The sequence below is a fragment of the Hyperoodon ampullatus genome, assembly GCF_949752795.1.
Source record: "Hyperoodon ampullatus genome assembly, chromosome: 1".
Taxonomy (NCBI): domain Eukaryota; kingdom Metazoa; phylum Chordata; class Mammalia; order Artiodactyla; family Ziphiidae; genus Hyperoodon; species Hyperoodon ampullatus.
The window spans coordinates 158,049,862-158,065,390 of record NC_136914.1 but is presented as its reverse complement, the minus strand read 5'-3'; the positions used below and the strand labels follow the sequence as shown (position 1 = coordinate 158,065,390).

General features: G+C 32.9%; 1 protein-coding gene across 3 annotated transcripts in view; it reads right to left on the bottom strand.

The window, feature by feature from the left end:
• TBCK (TBC1 domain containing kinase) overlaps positions 1–15,529 on the bottom strand; it is a gene marked incomplete at its 5' end in the record, with an annotated part of 227,688 nt that overhangs the window by 186,019 nt on the left and 26,140 nt on the right. For 2 of the 3 annotated variants that reach the window (XM_079700269.1, XM_079700270.1), the window contains 2 exons: positions 3,844–3,917; positions 5,398–5,512. The exons of the other annotated variant lie outside the window; for it this stretch is intronic. In XM_079700269.1, coding sequence (XP_079556395.1) covers positions 3,844–3,917; positions 5,398–5,512 — 189 coding nt within the window. The remainder of the gene's footprint in view (positions 1–3,843; positions 3,918–5,397; positions 5,513–15,529) is intronic. 3 annotated transcript variants of the gene reach the window in all.

Here is a 15,529-nt window from a genome sequence, read left to right as displayed (position 1 = left end):
TCCACTCTTTTGCTATTACAAACAATGCTGACATGGATATGTTACAAATATTCCCTTTCCCATGAATGTGTATGTGTAGACGAAAGACAAATTCCTAGACATGGCACTACAAAGTCATAAGGTAGTGCTTTTTAAATTTTGATACATGTTGCCAAGTTGCCCTTTCAGGTTATGGCAATTTATTTTCTCATAAGCAATATGAGTGCCTACTTCCCCTTACCTTCACCAACACAAGTTTTTTGAAAATTGCTTTAGTAAATACAAAAGACAGAATATTAAATGAATAAGGTATAAAGAATAAAGTTTAAAAGAATACCCATGTACCTATCAAGAAGTTTAAGTAAAGAATATGAAATTATCACTAAAGGTCCCTCTCTGCTTCTCCCTAATTATACCTCCCTGGTATCCCCCAAAAGGAACAGACAACTGGAATTTTTGTGTTTATAATTCTCTTCCATTTCTTTATAGCTTTACCATATGTTTGCAACCCTAAAAAGTATATTGTTTAGTCAAGCATATTTCTGAACTTTATAGTATTGGAATTATGCTGATGGTATTCCTTTGTGATTTGCTTTTTTAATCAACGTTATTTAAAAGAGCCATCCATATAGTTGCATGTAGATTTAAGTCATTAATTTTTACTTCTATTTTATGAATATATCATAATTTATTCATTCTAATGTCAATGGGCATTTAAGTTATTTCCTGTCTTTTTATATTATAAACAATGTTGCTAGAAATACTATGTGTACATCTGCAAAAGTTTCCCCAAGGGTATAATAAACCTAGGATTGAATTTCTAGGCCATAAGACATGTGCACTTTCAACTTTATAATATCATGCCAAATGTTTTTTGAAAGGGATTGTATCAATTTATACTCCCACGAGCAGTGTACAACAGATCCTACTGCTTACTTCTCCAACACTTGTTAGACAGCAGTGACAGACTTTCTAATGTTTGGCCATCTGGTGGGTGAGACCTACACACCGTTGTAGTTTTAATTTGTATTTCCTTGATAACTAAAGAGGCACATTTTCATACACATAAATTTGTACTATGATGTCATTTTACCCTAAGGTGATCATATTGATCTTCTAAATGAATGTGTGAAATCTCTGGAGACAAGTGAAGTCTAGTAGAAAAGCAATGAACTTAATATTATAATACCTGTATTCTAACTTCAGTCCTATCACATATTCTATATATGATTTGGGTTTCTTAATCTATAAAATAAGAATAATAATGCCTACCTCACAAAACTGTTATAAATATTAGTGAATACATAAAGAAGTATTATAAAAATGAAAAATATGACACATATGCAATGTCTTAGCTTTGTCATCATTAGCATGATACATCCAGAAGGTAAACTGTTCATTTTTAATCCTGATTTCCAGCACATCTAACCCCAAAATAACTTCATGGGTAGTGAAAAGTCAAGCAATACTACGGGTAAATTGTTATATCTAAAACTTCTGATTGGTGATCTCTGGAAGTATAGAGGTGACTTTTGCTCCCAAAATTCTAATTTCCTTTCTATCAAGGACTTGTTAATTAATAAAAATAATAAAACTTAGGATTTTTTAATGTAAATTATCTCCTTTCAACAACTGTCTCTTCTTTAGCATAGCATTTTAACACTCTTACCGGAACTCTGCCGTGAGTATGACTGGTGAGATAAATGTAAGTGGCTTTCACCATCTGTCTGATGCTTTAACAAGGTATTAAGCTACTGGCCAAATAAAATGAATGTCCAATTTCTAACTCTTTACAATATTTTGAAACAGATGTTAACATTTTACTTTGTTGTTCTTTAATATTTGTCTTTTGAATCAACTGCAAGCTTCTTCTGGTGTAAATATTTTCTTTCATGACTTAGCTGTTTGATCACTTTATTTTTCCTGGCTAATGTTTCACATTTTGCTCTTTGATACTTTCTGGTCAGACCTTTTGGGTCAAAGACTTCAAAGTAAGCCAAACCAAATGGCACATGAGACCAATTCTATCCAAGCATTTTAAATTCAAACACAACTCTTCAAAACCTTGATATGCTTTAAGAAAAATCACTTCCTTTCTTCTATTCATCACTATAACCTAAAGAACCTTTAGTAAAAGGCAAAAAATTAAAGTAATTTTTGTTTGTATTGTTTTTGGAGTTCTCTCTCATACAAATTTAGACAAAATGAAGAAACACATTTACTACAGCTGCCTAAAAGCTATTTTAAAAGGCAATTATTACATATGATGAAGATACCAGAGCTTTATTATGAACTTAATTTTATTATTTCAAAAGGTTGTTTTTAAAACAAATAGAGCGTAGGCTATTTTTAAAAAATATTGTTTTTGTGCTTATGAAAACAATTGTTTGTTGCCTACAACCACAAGTTTTGGTATGTAAAACTATAAGACTATGAATTTATGACATTGATAAGTAGGCCATCAAAACAGAAAATTTCCCATTAAACAATGAGCTTCTTGAAGAATGGGAACCTATCTTATCCATGTTTGTATATCCAGCAGCCATAAGAAAATGTATTTGATAAATATTTTCTTAATAAATAAAGGAAGGAATGACTAAACAATTTATTTTAAGATTATTAGCTATGGCCAAGCTAATGAAAATTTTAAGTGACAAAACTATAAGCTAACTTACAAAGATAAAAGGTAATTTATAAATGAGATCTTTTTTAAAAAACATCTAATTAAGTTTTTAGGCAATGTTTTCCTGCAGAAACATACTCCATGACTCCAAACCATAATTCCCAATAATGGAGTGACAGAACTGACTCTAGGGAGCCCAAAGAGCAAAACACAAATCGATACTATTAAACAGAATCTCACAGCAATTAAGAAATACGCTTAAGGTCTCTAGAAAACTGTATTATAACATTTTAATTTGCTGGTTTTGATAATTGTTTTGTGGTTATGTAAGAAAATTCCTTACTTTAGGAAATACAAACTGAAGTATTGAGGGGTAAAAGACCATTATATACACTAATAATTCTTAAATAATTCAGAAAAAAATTATATTATACACAAATACACATATATGTGTAAGATAAAAGAAAGAGAGAAAAAAATGTAGTGAAATGTTAACATTTGGGAAGTCTGAGTTAAGGCTACACAGGAAATTTTTGTACTATTTTGTAACTTCTATGTATCTAAAATAATGTCAAAATTAAACACTTATAAAAGAATTATATTATTAACATGTTTAAAAAGCAACCAAACAATAAATATAATACAAACATCTATATCAAAGCATTCAATTGAGTCCAGGATGAAATTAACTTTCATTCCTTTTTTGGAGGTTAACATAAATCTGGAATTCCATATCAGAACCTCTCCAAACTTAAACACAGACTTTCAGTTAGAGAATCCACCCCATTCCCTCTGATAGCTACAGTGACTCGACTTGAAGCTTAACGTACAATTACATCTTAAAGAACAGGGAATTAAACATAGAAATATTAGAAGATAATATGAGAGTGATTTTTCTGTCTTTTGAGGAATATACATTATCATTAAGTGAGAATCTTGTCAGCCTTCTTGCCTTAAATTTACCTAATTCTGAATGAAATAAAATTAATTTTAGTAACCATTATAAGATGAAGAAAGTCAATAATCTGCTAGCCTCACTACCAATTCAATGAAAGATCAACATCAGGGACCTTCTGTATGCTGGGAAAAACTCATTGTCTACTCTTAGAAGTATATGGAAATTTAAGATATTTTTAATTTTAAAAAGGTAGTTTTATGTCAAAAATAATAAATTAACAATACACACACTTCAATAAAGATTAGAAAGTTTAAGCCGGAACTCAGAAAAAAAAAATTCTTACCCAATTGGGAAATCAACATCATCACCATATGCTGTCATGTGATAAAGTCCAAATTTAGCCAATTTAACATGTCCCTACAATAATAAAGGGAGAAAAAAATCATTATAAAATGTTTTAATATCACTGACAGGGAAAATTATGATTATACATTTTATAAGTAAGGACACTATCATATAGTCAGATACATTAAGAAAATATTATATTTTAATTTGCCATAATTTTATTAAAAACTATTTGTCAGTGTTTGAAGTCTGCTTTATATTCATTACAAACATATATACACACGCACATATTTTATATATATATCAAAATGACAACATTTAAAAATTTTTGCTGCTTATATTTTCTGGGCTTCTCTAAATAGAAAAAATGTTCTTAGTTGTCTTGAATCGTCAATTAGAATACATTGTGGTAATCTTCACAAAAGAAAATTTTTTCAGGGAGTTGCAAGTCCATTCATAATGTTATAATTTAAACTTGACATGGACGTTTTTAACTTGGAAAGGTCAGTTCACAAATCAAGATATTAGTGAATCTGCTTGATTCCCAACAATTTTTATACTGTTTGAGAATAAGCATAATTATCACAAAAGCAAGATTCTTAAAAGGCAAAACAAATTTTATAAGTCCCTTAAGTTTTTCCCCCTTTAGATGTTTGACTTTAAAAAAACATAGTCAATTTAAAAGTTGTTTTCTTTTTCTCAAGAACACTATTTCCCAGAATTACAAAACATTTATATTTTAAAACAATTCAGACAGTTAGATACTCTACTACCATAAGTATGAAATTAATGAGCACCATTTTATCTTTATTTTTAATATCATAGGGTATATATACTGAAAGTCTAGAAGAAAGTCAGAGAAAAAGAATAATCCTACTAATACAAAAAATAATTCCCCAGAAAGTTTCCTCAAAACTATTTTATACGCTTATGAAAAAAAATAAAATTATGATTATTCCTGAAAAAAATACCACCTTGCTACCCATAATTCTCTTAGAGGTTGACTAGCTTCTTAGAAATCCCCCATAAGATTTCCAAGTAGAGAATCAGCACTCCAATTAAAAAAAGAAGCTAGGTATGAACAGCTGGTAAACAATGAAAATAAATGAGGAATAAAGTGAAAAGAGGAAGCAGGAAAGAAGAATAAAGTGGAGAAAACACAGTTCAGTTGTGCTATGAGAAAAATATTCTATGTAAATAGTCAGAGAATCTTTCTTAAGATGAAAGCAAATTCAGAGAAGGAGTGGATTGGGAAGCCACAATGTGTATCTTTTAGAAAATGAATGGAAGGAAAAACAAAACATGAAGTTAGAAAATGGGTCTGGGGGAAAAAAGAATAATGCATGTGAAAGACACACGGATTCATATAATTTAGAGATACTTTTTTTTTAAACAACCACAAGTATATTACATTCATATAATCTTTTAATTATGAATACTCTTAAGACATATTCTAATTCTACAGTCCCTCTGATTAACTGAGTGGGCCTTATTTCAGTAGCTTCCAACGTGAAATAAAAAGCAAATATTTAATATACTATTTGTTGATTACCTTTCGATCCAAAAGGATATTATGAGGAGACAGTGCCCGGTGTACTATACCATGTTTGTTCATATACTGCAAGCCCTGAAGTATCTCAAATGCTATGCACAAAACCTTTGAATATCTACAAAGAAAACAAAAGAGTCACAGATCAATAGGTCAATTACAAAGCAGATATAGAACTTGTTTTAAGAAATAAAATGAGGTTCAGTGATAAAATTCAAAGATAGATATATATATATATATATATATATATATATTTTTTTTTTTGGCCACTTGCCTTGTGAGATTATAGTTCCCCAAACAGGGATTGAACCCAGACCTTCAGCAGTGAAAGTGCAGAGTCCTAACCACTGGACCACCAGGGAATTCCCCAAAGAGCTATATTTTTATTGTACCTCCTCTATTCAGAGAAAATAAACTCTACACGTTTTCTAAACTATCTACTTCAACATATTTTTGATTTTCCGCTTACAACAGAATTGATCTGACAAAGAACGTACAGTTTTCTAAAGGCTACTCCAATTGAAGTATTATTCTTCCACGAAAATAGTTTAATATTGGTGGTATACAAATGACCTTGAGCTTCAGCAGGCTGGACTTTGCCAAATTATCAGGACACTTTCAGATATATGGCAGAACTAAGTCAATGAAAACCACATATATTGCTCAAGACAAAACACCTATGTCCCTGAAAAATAGCTATATTTTATAGCAGATAGACATGAGCTTACTTGCCAGATCAATCCACAAAGCAACCTCCAGTAACTTATCAAACATTTCTTTCTTATCCTATTCTCTCTTAAGCTAACTTCCACAGGGATGCCCAGTTTTTTGTCCTGTTCTCTCTCTCTTCCTCTCCCTCTCCTTTTTTTTTTTTTAAAATAAAACATCATTCATATAGGAAGTTAGGAAGAATATACAGAAAAGTAGGGGAGAATAATTCAAACCCAATCCCCAAACCACTAATATTAACATTTGGGTATAGATCTCTTTGCTTCCCTTTTTTTTTTTTACACTTTAAATCAGACTTTAAAAAACTAAATAAATATGAGGGTAACAACTAAATTAATTTTTAAAAGGTGTAAGTAACAAGCTAATAATAGAGATACAATGAAATTATTAAAAAAAACAGTCAACCTAAAAGCAGGGCAAATAAAAGGAAAAGCGAACAAAGAACAAATGGAACAATTAGAAAACAATTAACTTTTTTTTTTTTTTTTTGGGGTACGCGGGCTTCTCACTGTTGTGGCCTCCCCCGCTGCGGAGCACAGGCTCCGGACGCGCAGGCTCAGAGGCCATGGCTCATGGGACTAGCCGCTCCGCGGCATGTGGGATCTTCCTGGACGGGGGCACGAACCCATGTCCCCTGCATCGGCAGGCGGACTCTCAACCACTGCGCCACCAGGGAAGCCCAATTAACAGATTTTAATTCAGATATATCAACCATTACATTAAATGTAACTGCTCCAAACTCACCAATTCAGACTTGATTATATTCAGGTTACAAGGAACCCACATTAAATAAAAAGTGTTAAGTTAAAAGATCACTGATTGTCATGGGCTTGGGTGGAGGGAATGGGTTGATACAAAGGAGTATGAGAAAATTTTACATGATGGAATTGTTCTATTTTTAATTTTGATGATGGTTATAGGACTGAGTTGGTCAAACTGATTTAACTGCACACTAAAAAGGGTAAATTTTAAGGTATGTAAATTAATCGCAATAAACTTGACATAAAAAGTAGGCCAAATACAATTAAAAAAAGAATAATTGCACTATGACTCCCTCCTCTAAATTAAAACCATGAGAAAGAACAAGAGATGAAAAGTTAAAATCTCTCTCTCTTCTCATCCTAGTCTGACTTTCCAGAAGTAACCATCTTTAGCAGTTTGTGTTTTCAACTCTTCTGGTGGTTAGACTTTTACATAATTATAATTAACTCTTCACTATGCAAGATGATATAATTAACATACTACCCCATTTTCCTTTCCTAACTCCTGATTTTTTAAATTAATTAGTTTATTTACTTATTTTTGGCTGTGTTGGGTCTTTGTTGCTGTGCGCGGGCTTTCTCTAGTTGCGGTGAGTGGGGGCTACTCTTCGTTGTGGTGCGCAGGCTTCTCATTGTGGTGGCTTCTCTTGTTGCAGAGCACAGGCTCTAGGCGCGCGGCCTACAGTAGTTGTGACATGCAGGCTCAGTAATTGTGGCTCACGGGCTCTAGAGCGCAGGCTCAGTAGTTATGGTGCATGGGCTTAGTTGCTCTGCGGCATGTGGCATCTTCCTGGACCAGGGCTGGAACCCATGTCCTCTGCATTGGCAGGTGGATTCTTAACCACTGTGCCACCAAGGAAGTCTCTTTTTTTTTTTATTGTTTATATTATTTTACATTATCAAATTTTATAAGACAGATAAAAGATACCTTTGCTCCTTTCTTGAAGGCTAAACAGATAAACAAGTAAATATATAACATGATATATAGCGATTAAGTGCTAAGGAGAAAAAGTAGAGAAGAGAAGAGAGAATGTGGGTTGCTATTTTATATACACAGTGTGATCAAGGAAGGCTTCACTGAGCTGACATTTGTGCCAAAATCTAAAGGAAATGAAAAAGACATGCAGCTCCCTGGGAAATGTGTAATTCAGGCAGAGGGCACAGTAAGCAAGTCTTAACTGGAAGAATGCATAGCAGTTCAAAAAAAGAAAAACAAACAAAAAAAAAAACCCACCAAAAAACGCAGTGAAGCAGTATGCAGTAGAATGAGCAAAGGGTGAGGCTGGGAGGAGATGAGGGCAGAGAGGTAGCAAGTCAGAGGGATAGATCATGTGAGGCCATTTAGGCCTTGGCTTTTACTCTAAGACAGATGGGAAGTGTTTTGGTACACTGCTGCACTATGTATAGTAAAAATTTACCATGGAACTAAGCAGAGAAAGAAATAAAAACCTAAGCCACTTAACCCCTAGCTCTCCAGAGAAAATATCTCAGTCATCAGGATTTAATGGATACTATAATTTTATAATTATAACTCTATTCATGAATGTTATTATCAGCTACTATCATTTTTTATACCTCATATGATTCTTTTTGTGTTTCCTTTTTATTTAGCTAGAATATAGTCATGAGAAAATTTTTCATAAGGGTGGCATGAGTAGATATTTTAAAGCATAGCATGTCTTAAAATGTCTTATTATTGTCTCTAAACTTAGAATTTCTCCATTGCCTTTGAGTGTTCTTTATTAATGGTGAGAAAATATCAGTCTGATTCTAATTTTGTTGTAGATACCATGTTATTCCTCTGTGGAAGCTTTCAGGATTCTTTTATACTTTATTCTTAGACTTATATTCCTATGAGCATGGCCTATTATTTAATTTCCAAGATCTCTTTTCTGGTCTCCAGTTGTTCCTTTTCAATAAATCCTGTTCTTTGGCTATGGATACATTATTCTTTTGAGTCTCTCTGAGGATAGTTATTAGAATTCTTTTAATTTAGGGGGAAAAAAGTATGTTATCTTCATTTCCTCTGGGGTAAGTTTTTTTAATTTTTTTTTCCTCCCTTGACTCTTTCTCTCAAACTATTTCTTCCCTCATATATCTGGTACTTCCTGGTTGTCAGCCATATTTTAAAATAAAGCAATAAGTTGATATTCCCCATGAAGTATATAAAAAAAAACAATAAAAGTTACTATTTATAAAGAATTCTTATTAAACTGATCTATAAACTATTCTACTTTATCAAATAGTTTCTCCCATATTAAAGTGCCACAACAGCCAGTAGTAAGCAAATAAGATGAGATGAGAACAATTAAGAATTAATAGTTTTCATTAACATCTGCAAAAAAATAAACCAACTATGTAAAAGGAAAAGATTCCAAACTTTAAAACAACTACAATTACATTGATAACTATGTGCACATGAAAGAATGCAAACCCCTCCCCTCTTAAAAACAAAGAAAAACTTTCCTTGAGATTGATTAACAAATAAAACATAAGAACCTAGTTTTCTGAGGTCATTTGCTGAGTCAACTTTAAGGTAGTAATATCTCTTGTCCTTGTTCTTCTCTCTGTATCTGTTTCTGTTTCTGTCTCTCTCTCTCACACACACTCTCACACACACACACACACACACACTTCACAAAATCTTAAAAGTTGATGCCATATTCAACTGTGACACTAGAGGACCTCAGCTGCACACTATTTCAATACAGATGTCTTTCTCGTGAAATTAAAACCAAATCTTTAAAGTGACTTTTTCATAAAACCAGTTCTGAAACAACTGAAAACAGAAGACTGCATCTTCTACTTTCTCGACCTGCTTTTGTTAGCTGATTTTAAGATATAATTGGAAAACACCTGCATGTCAAAAAGCACATTCATGCTATTATTGAGCTGATGAGCATTTACATTGAAAAAATTTTTTAAAATATGAATGTATAAAGCTGAGCTCATGACACATCTTTTCTTAGCTATTACTTGAGATTATATATGTATTACAGTTAATGAACTCAGTATTCTTCAGTTTAAATCAGACAGGAAATCAGATTTGCTTTTCTGCCCATTTGTGCTCTTAGGATTTAATTTTTAAATTTATTTTAAAATATAGGTATAAAGGAGAAGAAAAAGCTAATGCTATTTTCTATAACGGGAAAAAGAAATCAGTATTTGTGGAATTTTGTATACTTTTTTGTTTTTAACTGCTTGGTACTATGTTTTTAGGCCTCTGCATTTTTAGGCTCCATGGAAGAAAAATTGATCTCCACAATCAAAAAGCCTACAGCATAGCTGAAAACACAGATTTATAAACCGACAATTTTAATACAGTTGAATTCAATAGAATTTTGATACAATTATAATTCAATAATTAAGTTAGGAGATGATAATCATCTTTTTGCTCTGTCTTGAGAGTAAAAGAAAACATGAGAATTTATTTATTACATTGGTGAGAACAAAGCAGACCTAAAAAAATCATAAATCTTGGAAAGTAATAAGATTAATAACTAAAAGAGAAAAAAACATGACTACCACCACCACCACCACCAAGAACAAATGTCGATAATTTCTAGGCATGACTCAACTTGGCTGTATTTGGATATTAAATATGGCTTAATGAATTTCAAATCTATTAATTTAGTACAATACCAAGTATGTTTTCTTTATCCCTTTCCAGATGTATTTCAAAGGAAATTTATACTGTGTGCTTCTGATTCAATCATCTGTAAATTATCTGCAGCTGTTTAGCTTAGTTGGTTAAAACATACTGAGGCCAAGATCATGGGTTTAATATCTATAAGGATTAGTTAGCTTCCCATGTTCATAGCCACAGATTTTCATCAAACTCCAGCCAATATCCTGAAATACAGACAGTTTGTCATGAGACATTGCTCAACTGCTACTTACTCAAAACATCTTGATTTTCAACTACAATCTCCTATACTTCTCTGTTCCCCATTCCCGAGGACCTGCTCTCTAATCTCATTAAGACCTTGAGACCCCTGTTATCTCAACCAGTCCTTTTTTTCTTTTTTTTGACATCCTTCTTTATTCTAGATCTATTCTGTCATTTCAGTATATTTATACATACATATATATATATATATATATATATATATATTTTTTTTTTTTTTTTGCCAGGATCCTTAATGGCTTCTCATCAAATGGCTCTACCCCTGGTAGAATTCTACGTCTCTATTTTCTGACAGTACATAGTTGCAGGGTTTATTAATTCTATGGAAATAATTTCTGTATAGGTTTGTCTCTCTCACTGTACCTTGAGGCAGTGGTACCTTGAATACCTTGAAGCTTATTCAACTTGGAATCCCTATGCTTACCATAGTGCCTATAAGGTAGGTGCTCAATAAATGGGTATCAAATAATAGGTGTTCAATAAATGTATACAACCACATCCATGATGGTGCAAGAGGGTGGAGATAACAAGATTAAGTTCACCACCACTAAGGAAATAACAGCTCAAAAAAAGTATATTAGACTAGACTATATCAATGGTGTTAACTTCATTTATAAGAGAGTGTATAATTCTTCAGTAAGTCAAGAAAACATAAATTGCTTAAGTTCACACAATGGCTATCCAAAAAAGAAAGTACTAGTTTGCTGAAAATACACCTCTCCTTCTAGTCTTTTATTTACTGAAAGAATAATGAGCCACTGTATGGTGGGAAAAATGATAATCTTGTTAATATCTGGCTAAAACTGCGAATTAAACTAAGTTGTTAAGATAGATTCCTACAATTTTTCTAGCTCAAAAAAAAATACTTGTTAGTATTTGGTATTTGAGTTGAGTTCACATTAAATCTGCATATATTAGGGGAGGCTTAACATCTTTATGAATTTGAGTTATTCTATCCAAAAAAAAGGATGTGTTTCTATTTGTTCAAGTCTACTTTTATGTCTTTCAGAGTTTTTATTATTTTTTAAAAACAGGTTTATTGAGGTATAATTGATATACAAAAAACTGCACATATTTGACATATTTGATGGGCTTGGACATATGCATACGCTCATGAAACCATCACCACAATCAAGGTAACAGACATATCCATCACCTTCAAAAGTTTCCTTGTGCCCCTTTTTGTGTATGGTAAGAATAATAAATATACAAAAATATATAAGAAAACAGTGGGGAAAAAATCAATGAGAGGGACTAATTCTGTCAGATTTAAAACATACCATAAAGATTCTCTTATACAACCCAAATGTCCATCAATAGATGGTTAAAGAAAATGTGGTATATACATACAATAGAATATTATTCAGTCTTAAAAAAAGAAAGAAAATCCTGCCATTTGTGACAACAATATGGATGAACCTGGAGGACATTATGTTAAGTGAAATAAGCCAGACACAGAAGGATAAATGCTGCATGATTCCACTTATATGAGGTATCTAAAATAGTCAAACTTATGGAAGCAGAGAAGAACAGTAGTTACCAGGAGCTAGGGAGACAAGAAAATGGGAGCTGTTCAACTGGTGTAAAGTTTCAGCTATGCAAGATCATTAAGTTCTAGAGACCTGTTGTACAACATTGTGCCTACAGTTAACAATACTGTACTGAACTCTTAAAAATTTGTTAAGAGGGTAGATCTCACATTAAGTGAGATCATACACAAATAAATAGGACTCAAGGAAACTTTTGGAGGTGATGGATACGTCTATTATGTACCTTGATTGTGGTGATGGTTTGATGGTTTCATGGGTACCTGCTTATGTCCAAACTCACCAAATGTATAGATTAAATACTTGCAGTTTTCTTGTATATTAATTATACCCCAATAAAAATGTTGAAAAATAAATTAAAATGCAGAGAAATTCCTATCAGCCTCAAACCATCAGTCCTTTTCAGTATCTGCAAAGTTTCCAAGAAGAGATGTTATTCAGATTGCAAGAAATAGAGGCCAAGAAAGAGAATGAGAGGTCAGGATTGCGGAGATAGCTTTGGAAGTCATTCATAGATAGGTGGTAACTAAAGCCACACATGCTATTTCCTCAGACCCATAATCCCATGATATTTAAGGGCCATTCCATAAGCCAAAATACCCATACAGTCAGCAAACCAAAGGAGGAAACACATTTCTGGATTCTATGAGTTCAAGATGTTCTTTCACCTTATAAAACCTGATCATTCCCACAGAAATTTTCCTTTTGGTCTAAAACTTTCTTTACTTGGTATTAGCCTGAGGTAAAATGTTAAGAAAAGAGGAAACACAGATGAAATATAGTTAGCTACTGTGTGATTTAAGAAATGGAAAGGAAAAATAAAATACTAGTGATTAATGTTCAGATAATAAAACAACTGTATAACCCTGTGTTATCTTTAACATAAACTGTCCTATAATTTCAAGGCAAAAGAACTAAACTAGTGTAGAACTTTCAATGATTCACTGGTTTATAATTTCAGAATTTGGAGAGGGGTATTTTCAGTGATGTGTTAATATCTTTGATGCTCTTAATTTGCCTCTTATCACTTACTAAATTTTGACACTTTTTAAAAAATATCACAATCCTTAACAGAGCAATTTTTTTCTAAAGGAAAAAGAAAACAAGAAAGATTTTGGAATTGAAAAAGGAAATAACTCATTTTGCTACTGGCACACATGTTTGAGCCTAAAAGGATACCCACCCATACTAAATTTAAAAATTAATTTGCTTCAGGGACTTCCCTGGTGGCACAGTGGTTAAGAATCCACCTGCCAATGCAGGGGACATGGGTTTGAGCCCTGGTCCAGGAAGATCCCACACGCCACGGAGCAATTAAGCTCATGCACCACAACTACTGGGCCTGCGCTCTAGTGCCCGTGAGCCACAACTACTGAGGCCATGTGCCACAACTTATGAAGCCCGCATGCCTAGAGCCCATGCTCTGCAAAAAGAGAAGCCACCCCAATGAGAAGCCCAAGCACCGCAGCGAAGAGTAGCCCCTGCTCACTGCAACTAGAGAAAGCCCGTGCACAGCAACAAAGACCCAATGCAGCCAAAAATAAATAAATAAAAATAAATAAATTTATTTAAAAAATTAATTTGCTTCAGATTCAGATGTTTTGAAAAGGAAGTTGCATTGATTAACTGCTTACCGAAAGATTATTTTGTAATAGGTCTAAAAAAAACCACCAAACAGTCCATCTGTCCATAAGTTGTGAGACTGGGCATATTTTATAATTCAATTCTCACTCCAAAAAAAACAGTTGAAAGCTCTAAGTCTGGAATGTGACTAATTCTCAGTGGGATACAATAAATTGGGAAATTAACTTTCCAACTTGAATACTAGATACCTTTCCTTTCTCAGAAGAAAATTAATTTGATAAGATCAAAATACATATGGAAAGCATAGTCTAGTGGTTTGAGGTTCAGACATAAAGCCAGGAAACTCTGTCACTGATTTGCTATGCTTGGAAAGTGTTCCAACTTTATCCTGCCTCAGTTTGCAGTTTTATAAAGTGGGAAATATAACACCAAACAGGGGCTAAACGGAGATCAATGAGCTATTATTGGCCCTACAGAGAACGCTGATCATCTTAAAAGCAAAACAAAACAAAAAGTCCAAGTCCCCCTCAAAAAAAACTAGGGTCTTTATAATAAACAATATAATACCATTTTGTTACAACACATCTGTATATATATTGCCATAAATTAACAAAGATTGTAAACTGGGCTCTTCAATTATTTCCATGACACAACAAAATCTGAAGAATGATTTTCTAATTTCTCTGTGAGAATAAAATCACCACTTGATAAGCAGAATTGGAGGATCCCAGGGTGAGCTGGGTATATTTCTGCCTCATCAATGTTTTCTTCTCCCAAGCAGCTTTACTATCCTGGCACAGAAAACTCCAAAACCATTTTTTTTTTTCCACCAGAGTTACTGACACTGGCAGTGCAAATGCACTGGGTAATAAGTTCCACTTGCCAAGCCCTGGCAGCATTGGGATGACATAAAGCTATAACTTTTCTCTAAGACAGAATCTATGATGGTTCATATTTGGTTGAATCTGTACCCTAGTTCATTTCTAAGTTTTTTTTTAATTAAACTTAAATTTATTTACATATTACTGTGTGAACAAAGAATGAACATATTACTATTACTGCTCAGAATTTTTATTTGAGGCCAATTTACATTCTTTAAGTGTAACAGTTCACATTTTTTAGGCAATCCATCACAACAGTGAACATGAGAGGGCCTGAATTTTATGCACTTGTTTAATAAAACGTCTGCTGCAAACAAAATTTATCAAACTGAAATGTTCAGTTCAATGCTGTGTTGGTCTGTGTCAAGAAAATTATAAGAAATATGACTGATGAAAATTTCCTATTCTATTTATCAGAAGTTGAGGTGATACAGTAATCATATTTTGATCAAAGAATCCAAAACTAAGGTTCCTATGATCCATAGAGAAGGTAGAACAAGGCAAGATAACAATTTAATAGCCAGGGCTTTGTTCTCAAACCTAATGTAGAACTCTAGGGAGCTTTGTTTACCTACATAGCTCCTTTTTCCTAAGTCAGATCACCTAAATGAATCCGTTTTGTCTATTTTTCCTAACCTTCAACTAGAGTCACAGGTCTTAACACTATGATGCAAGAAAGATCAGACTCATTTCAGCATGCTTTTAGAAGAGAGAGTGAAAAAAATC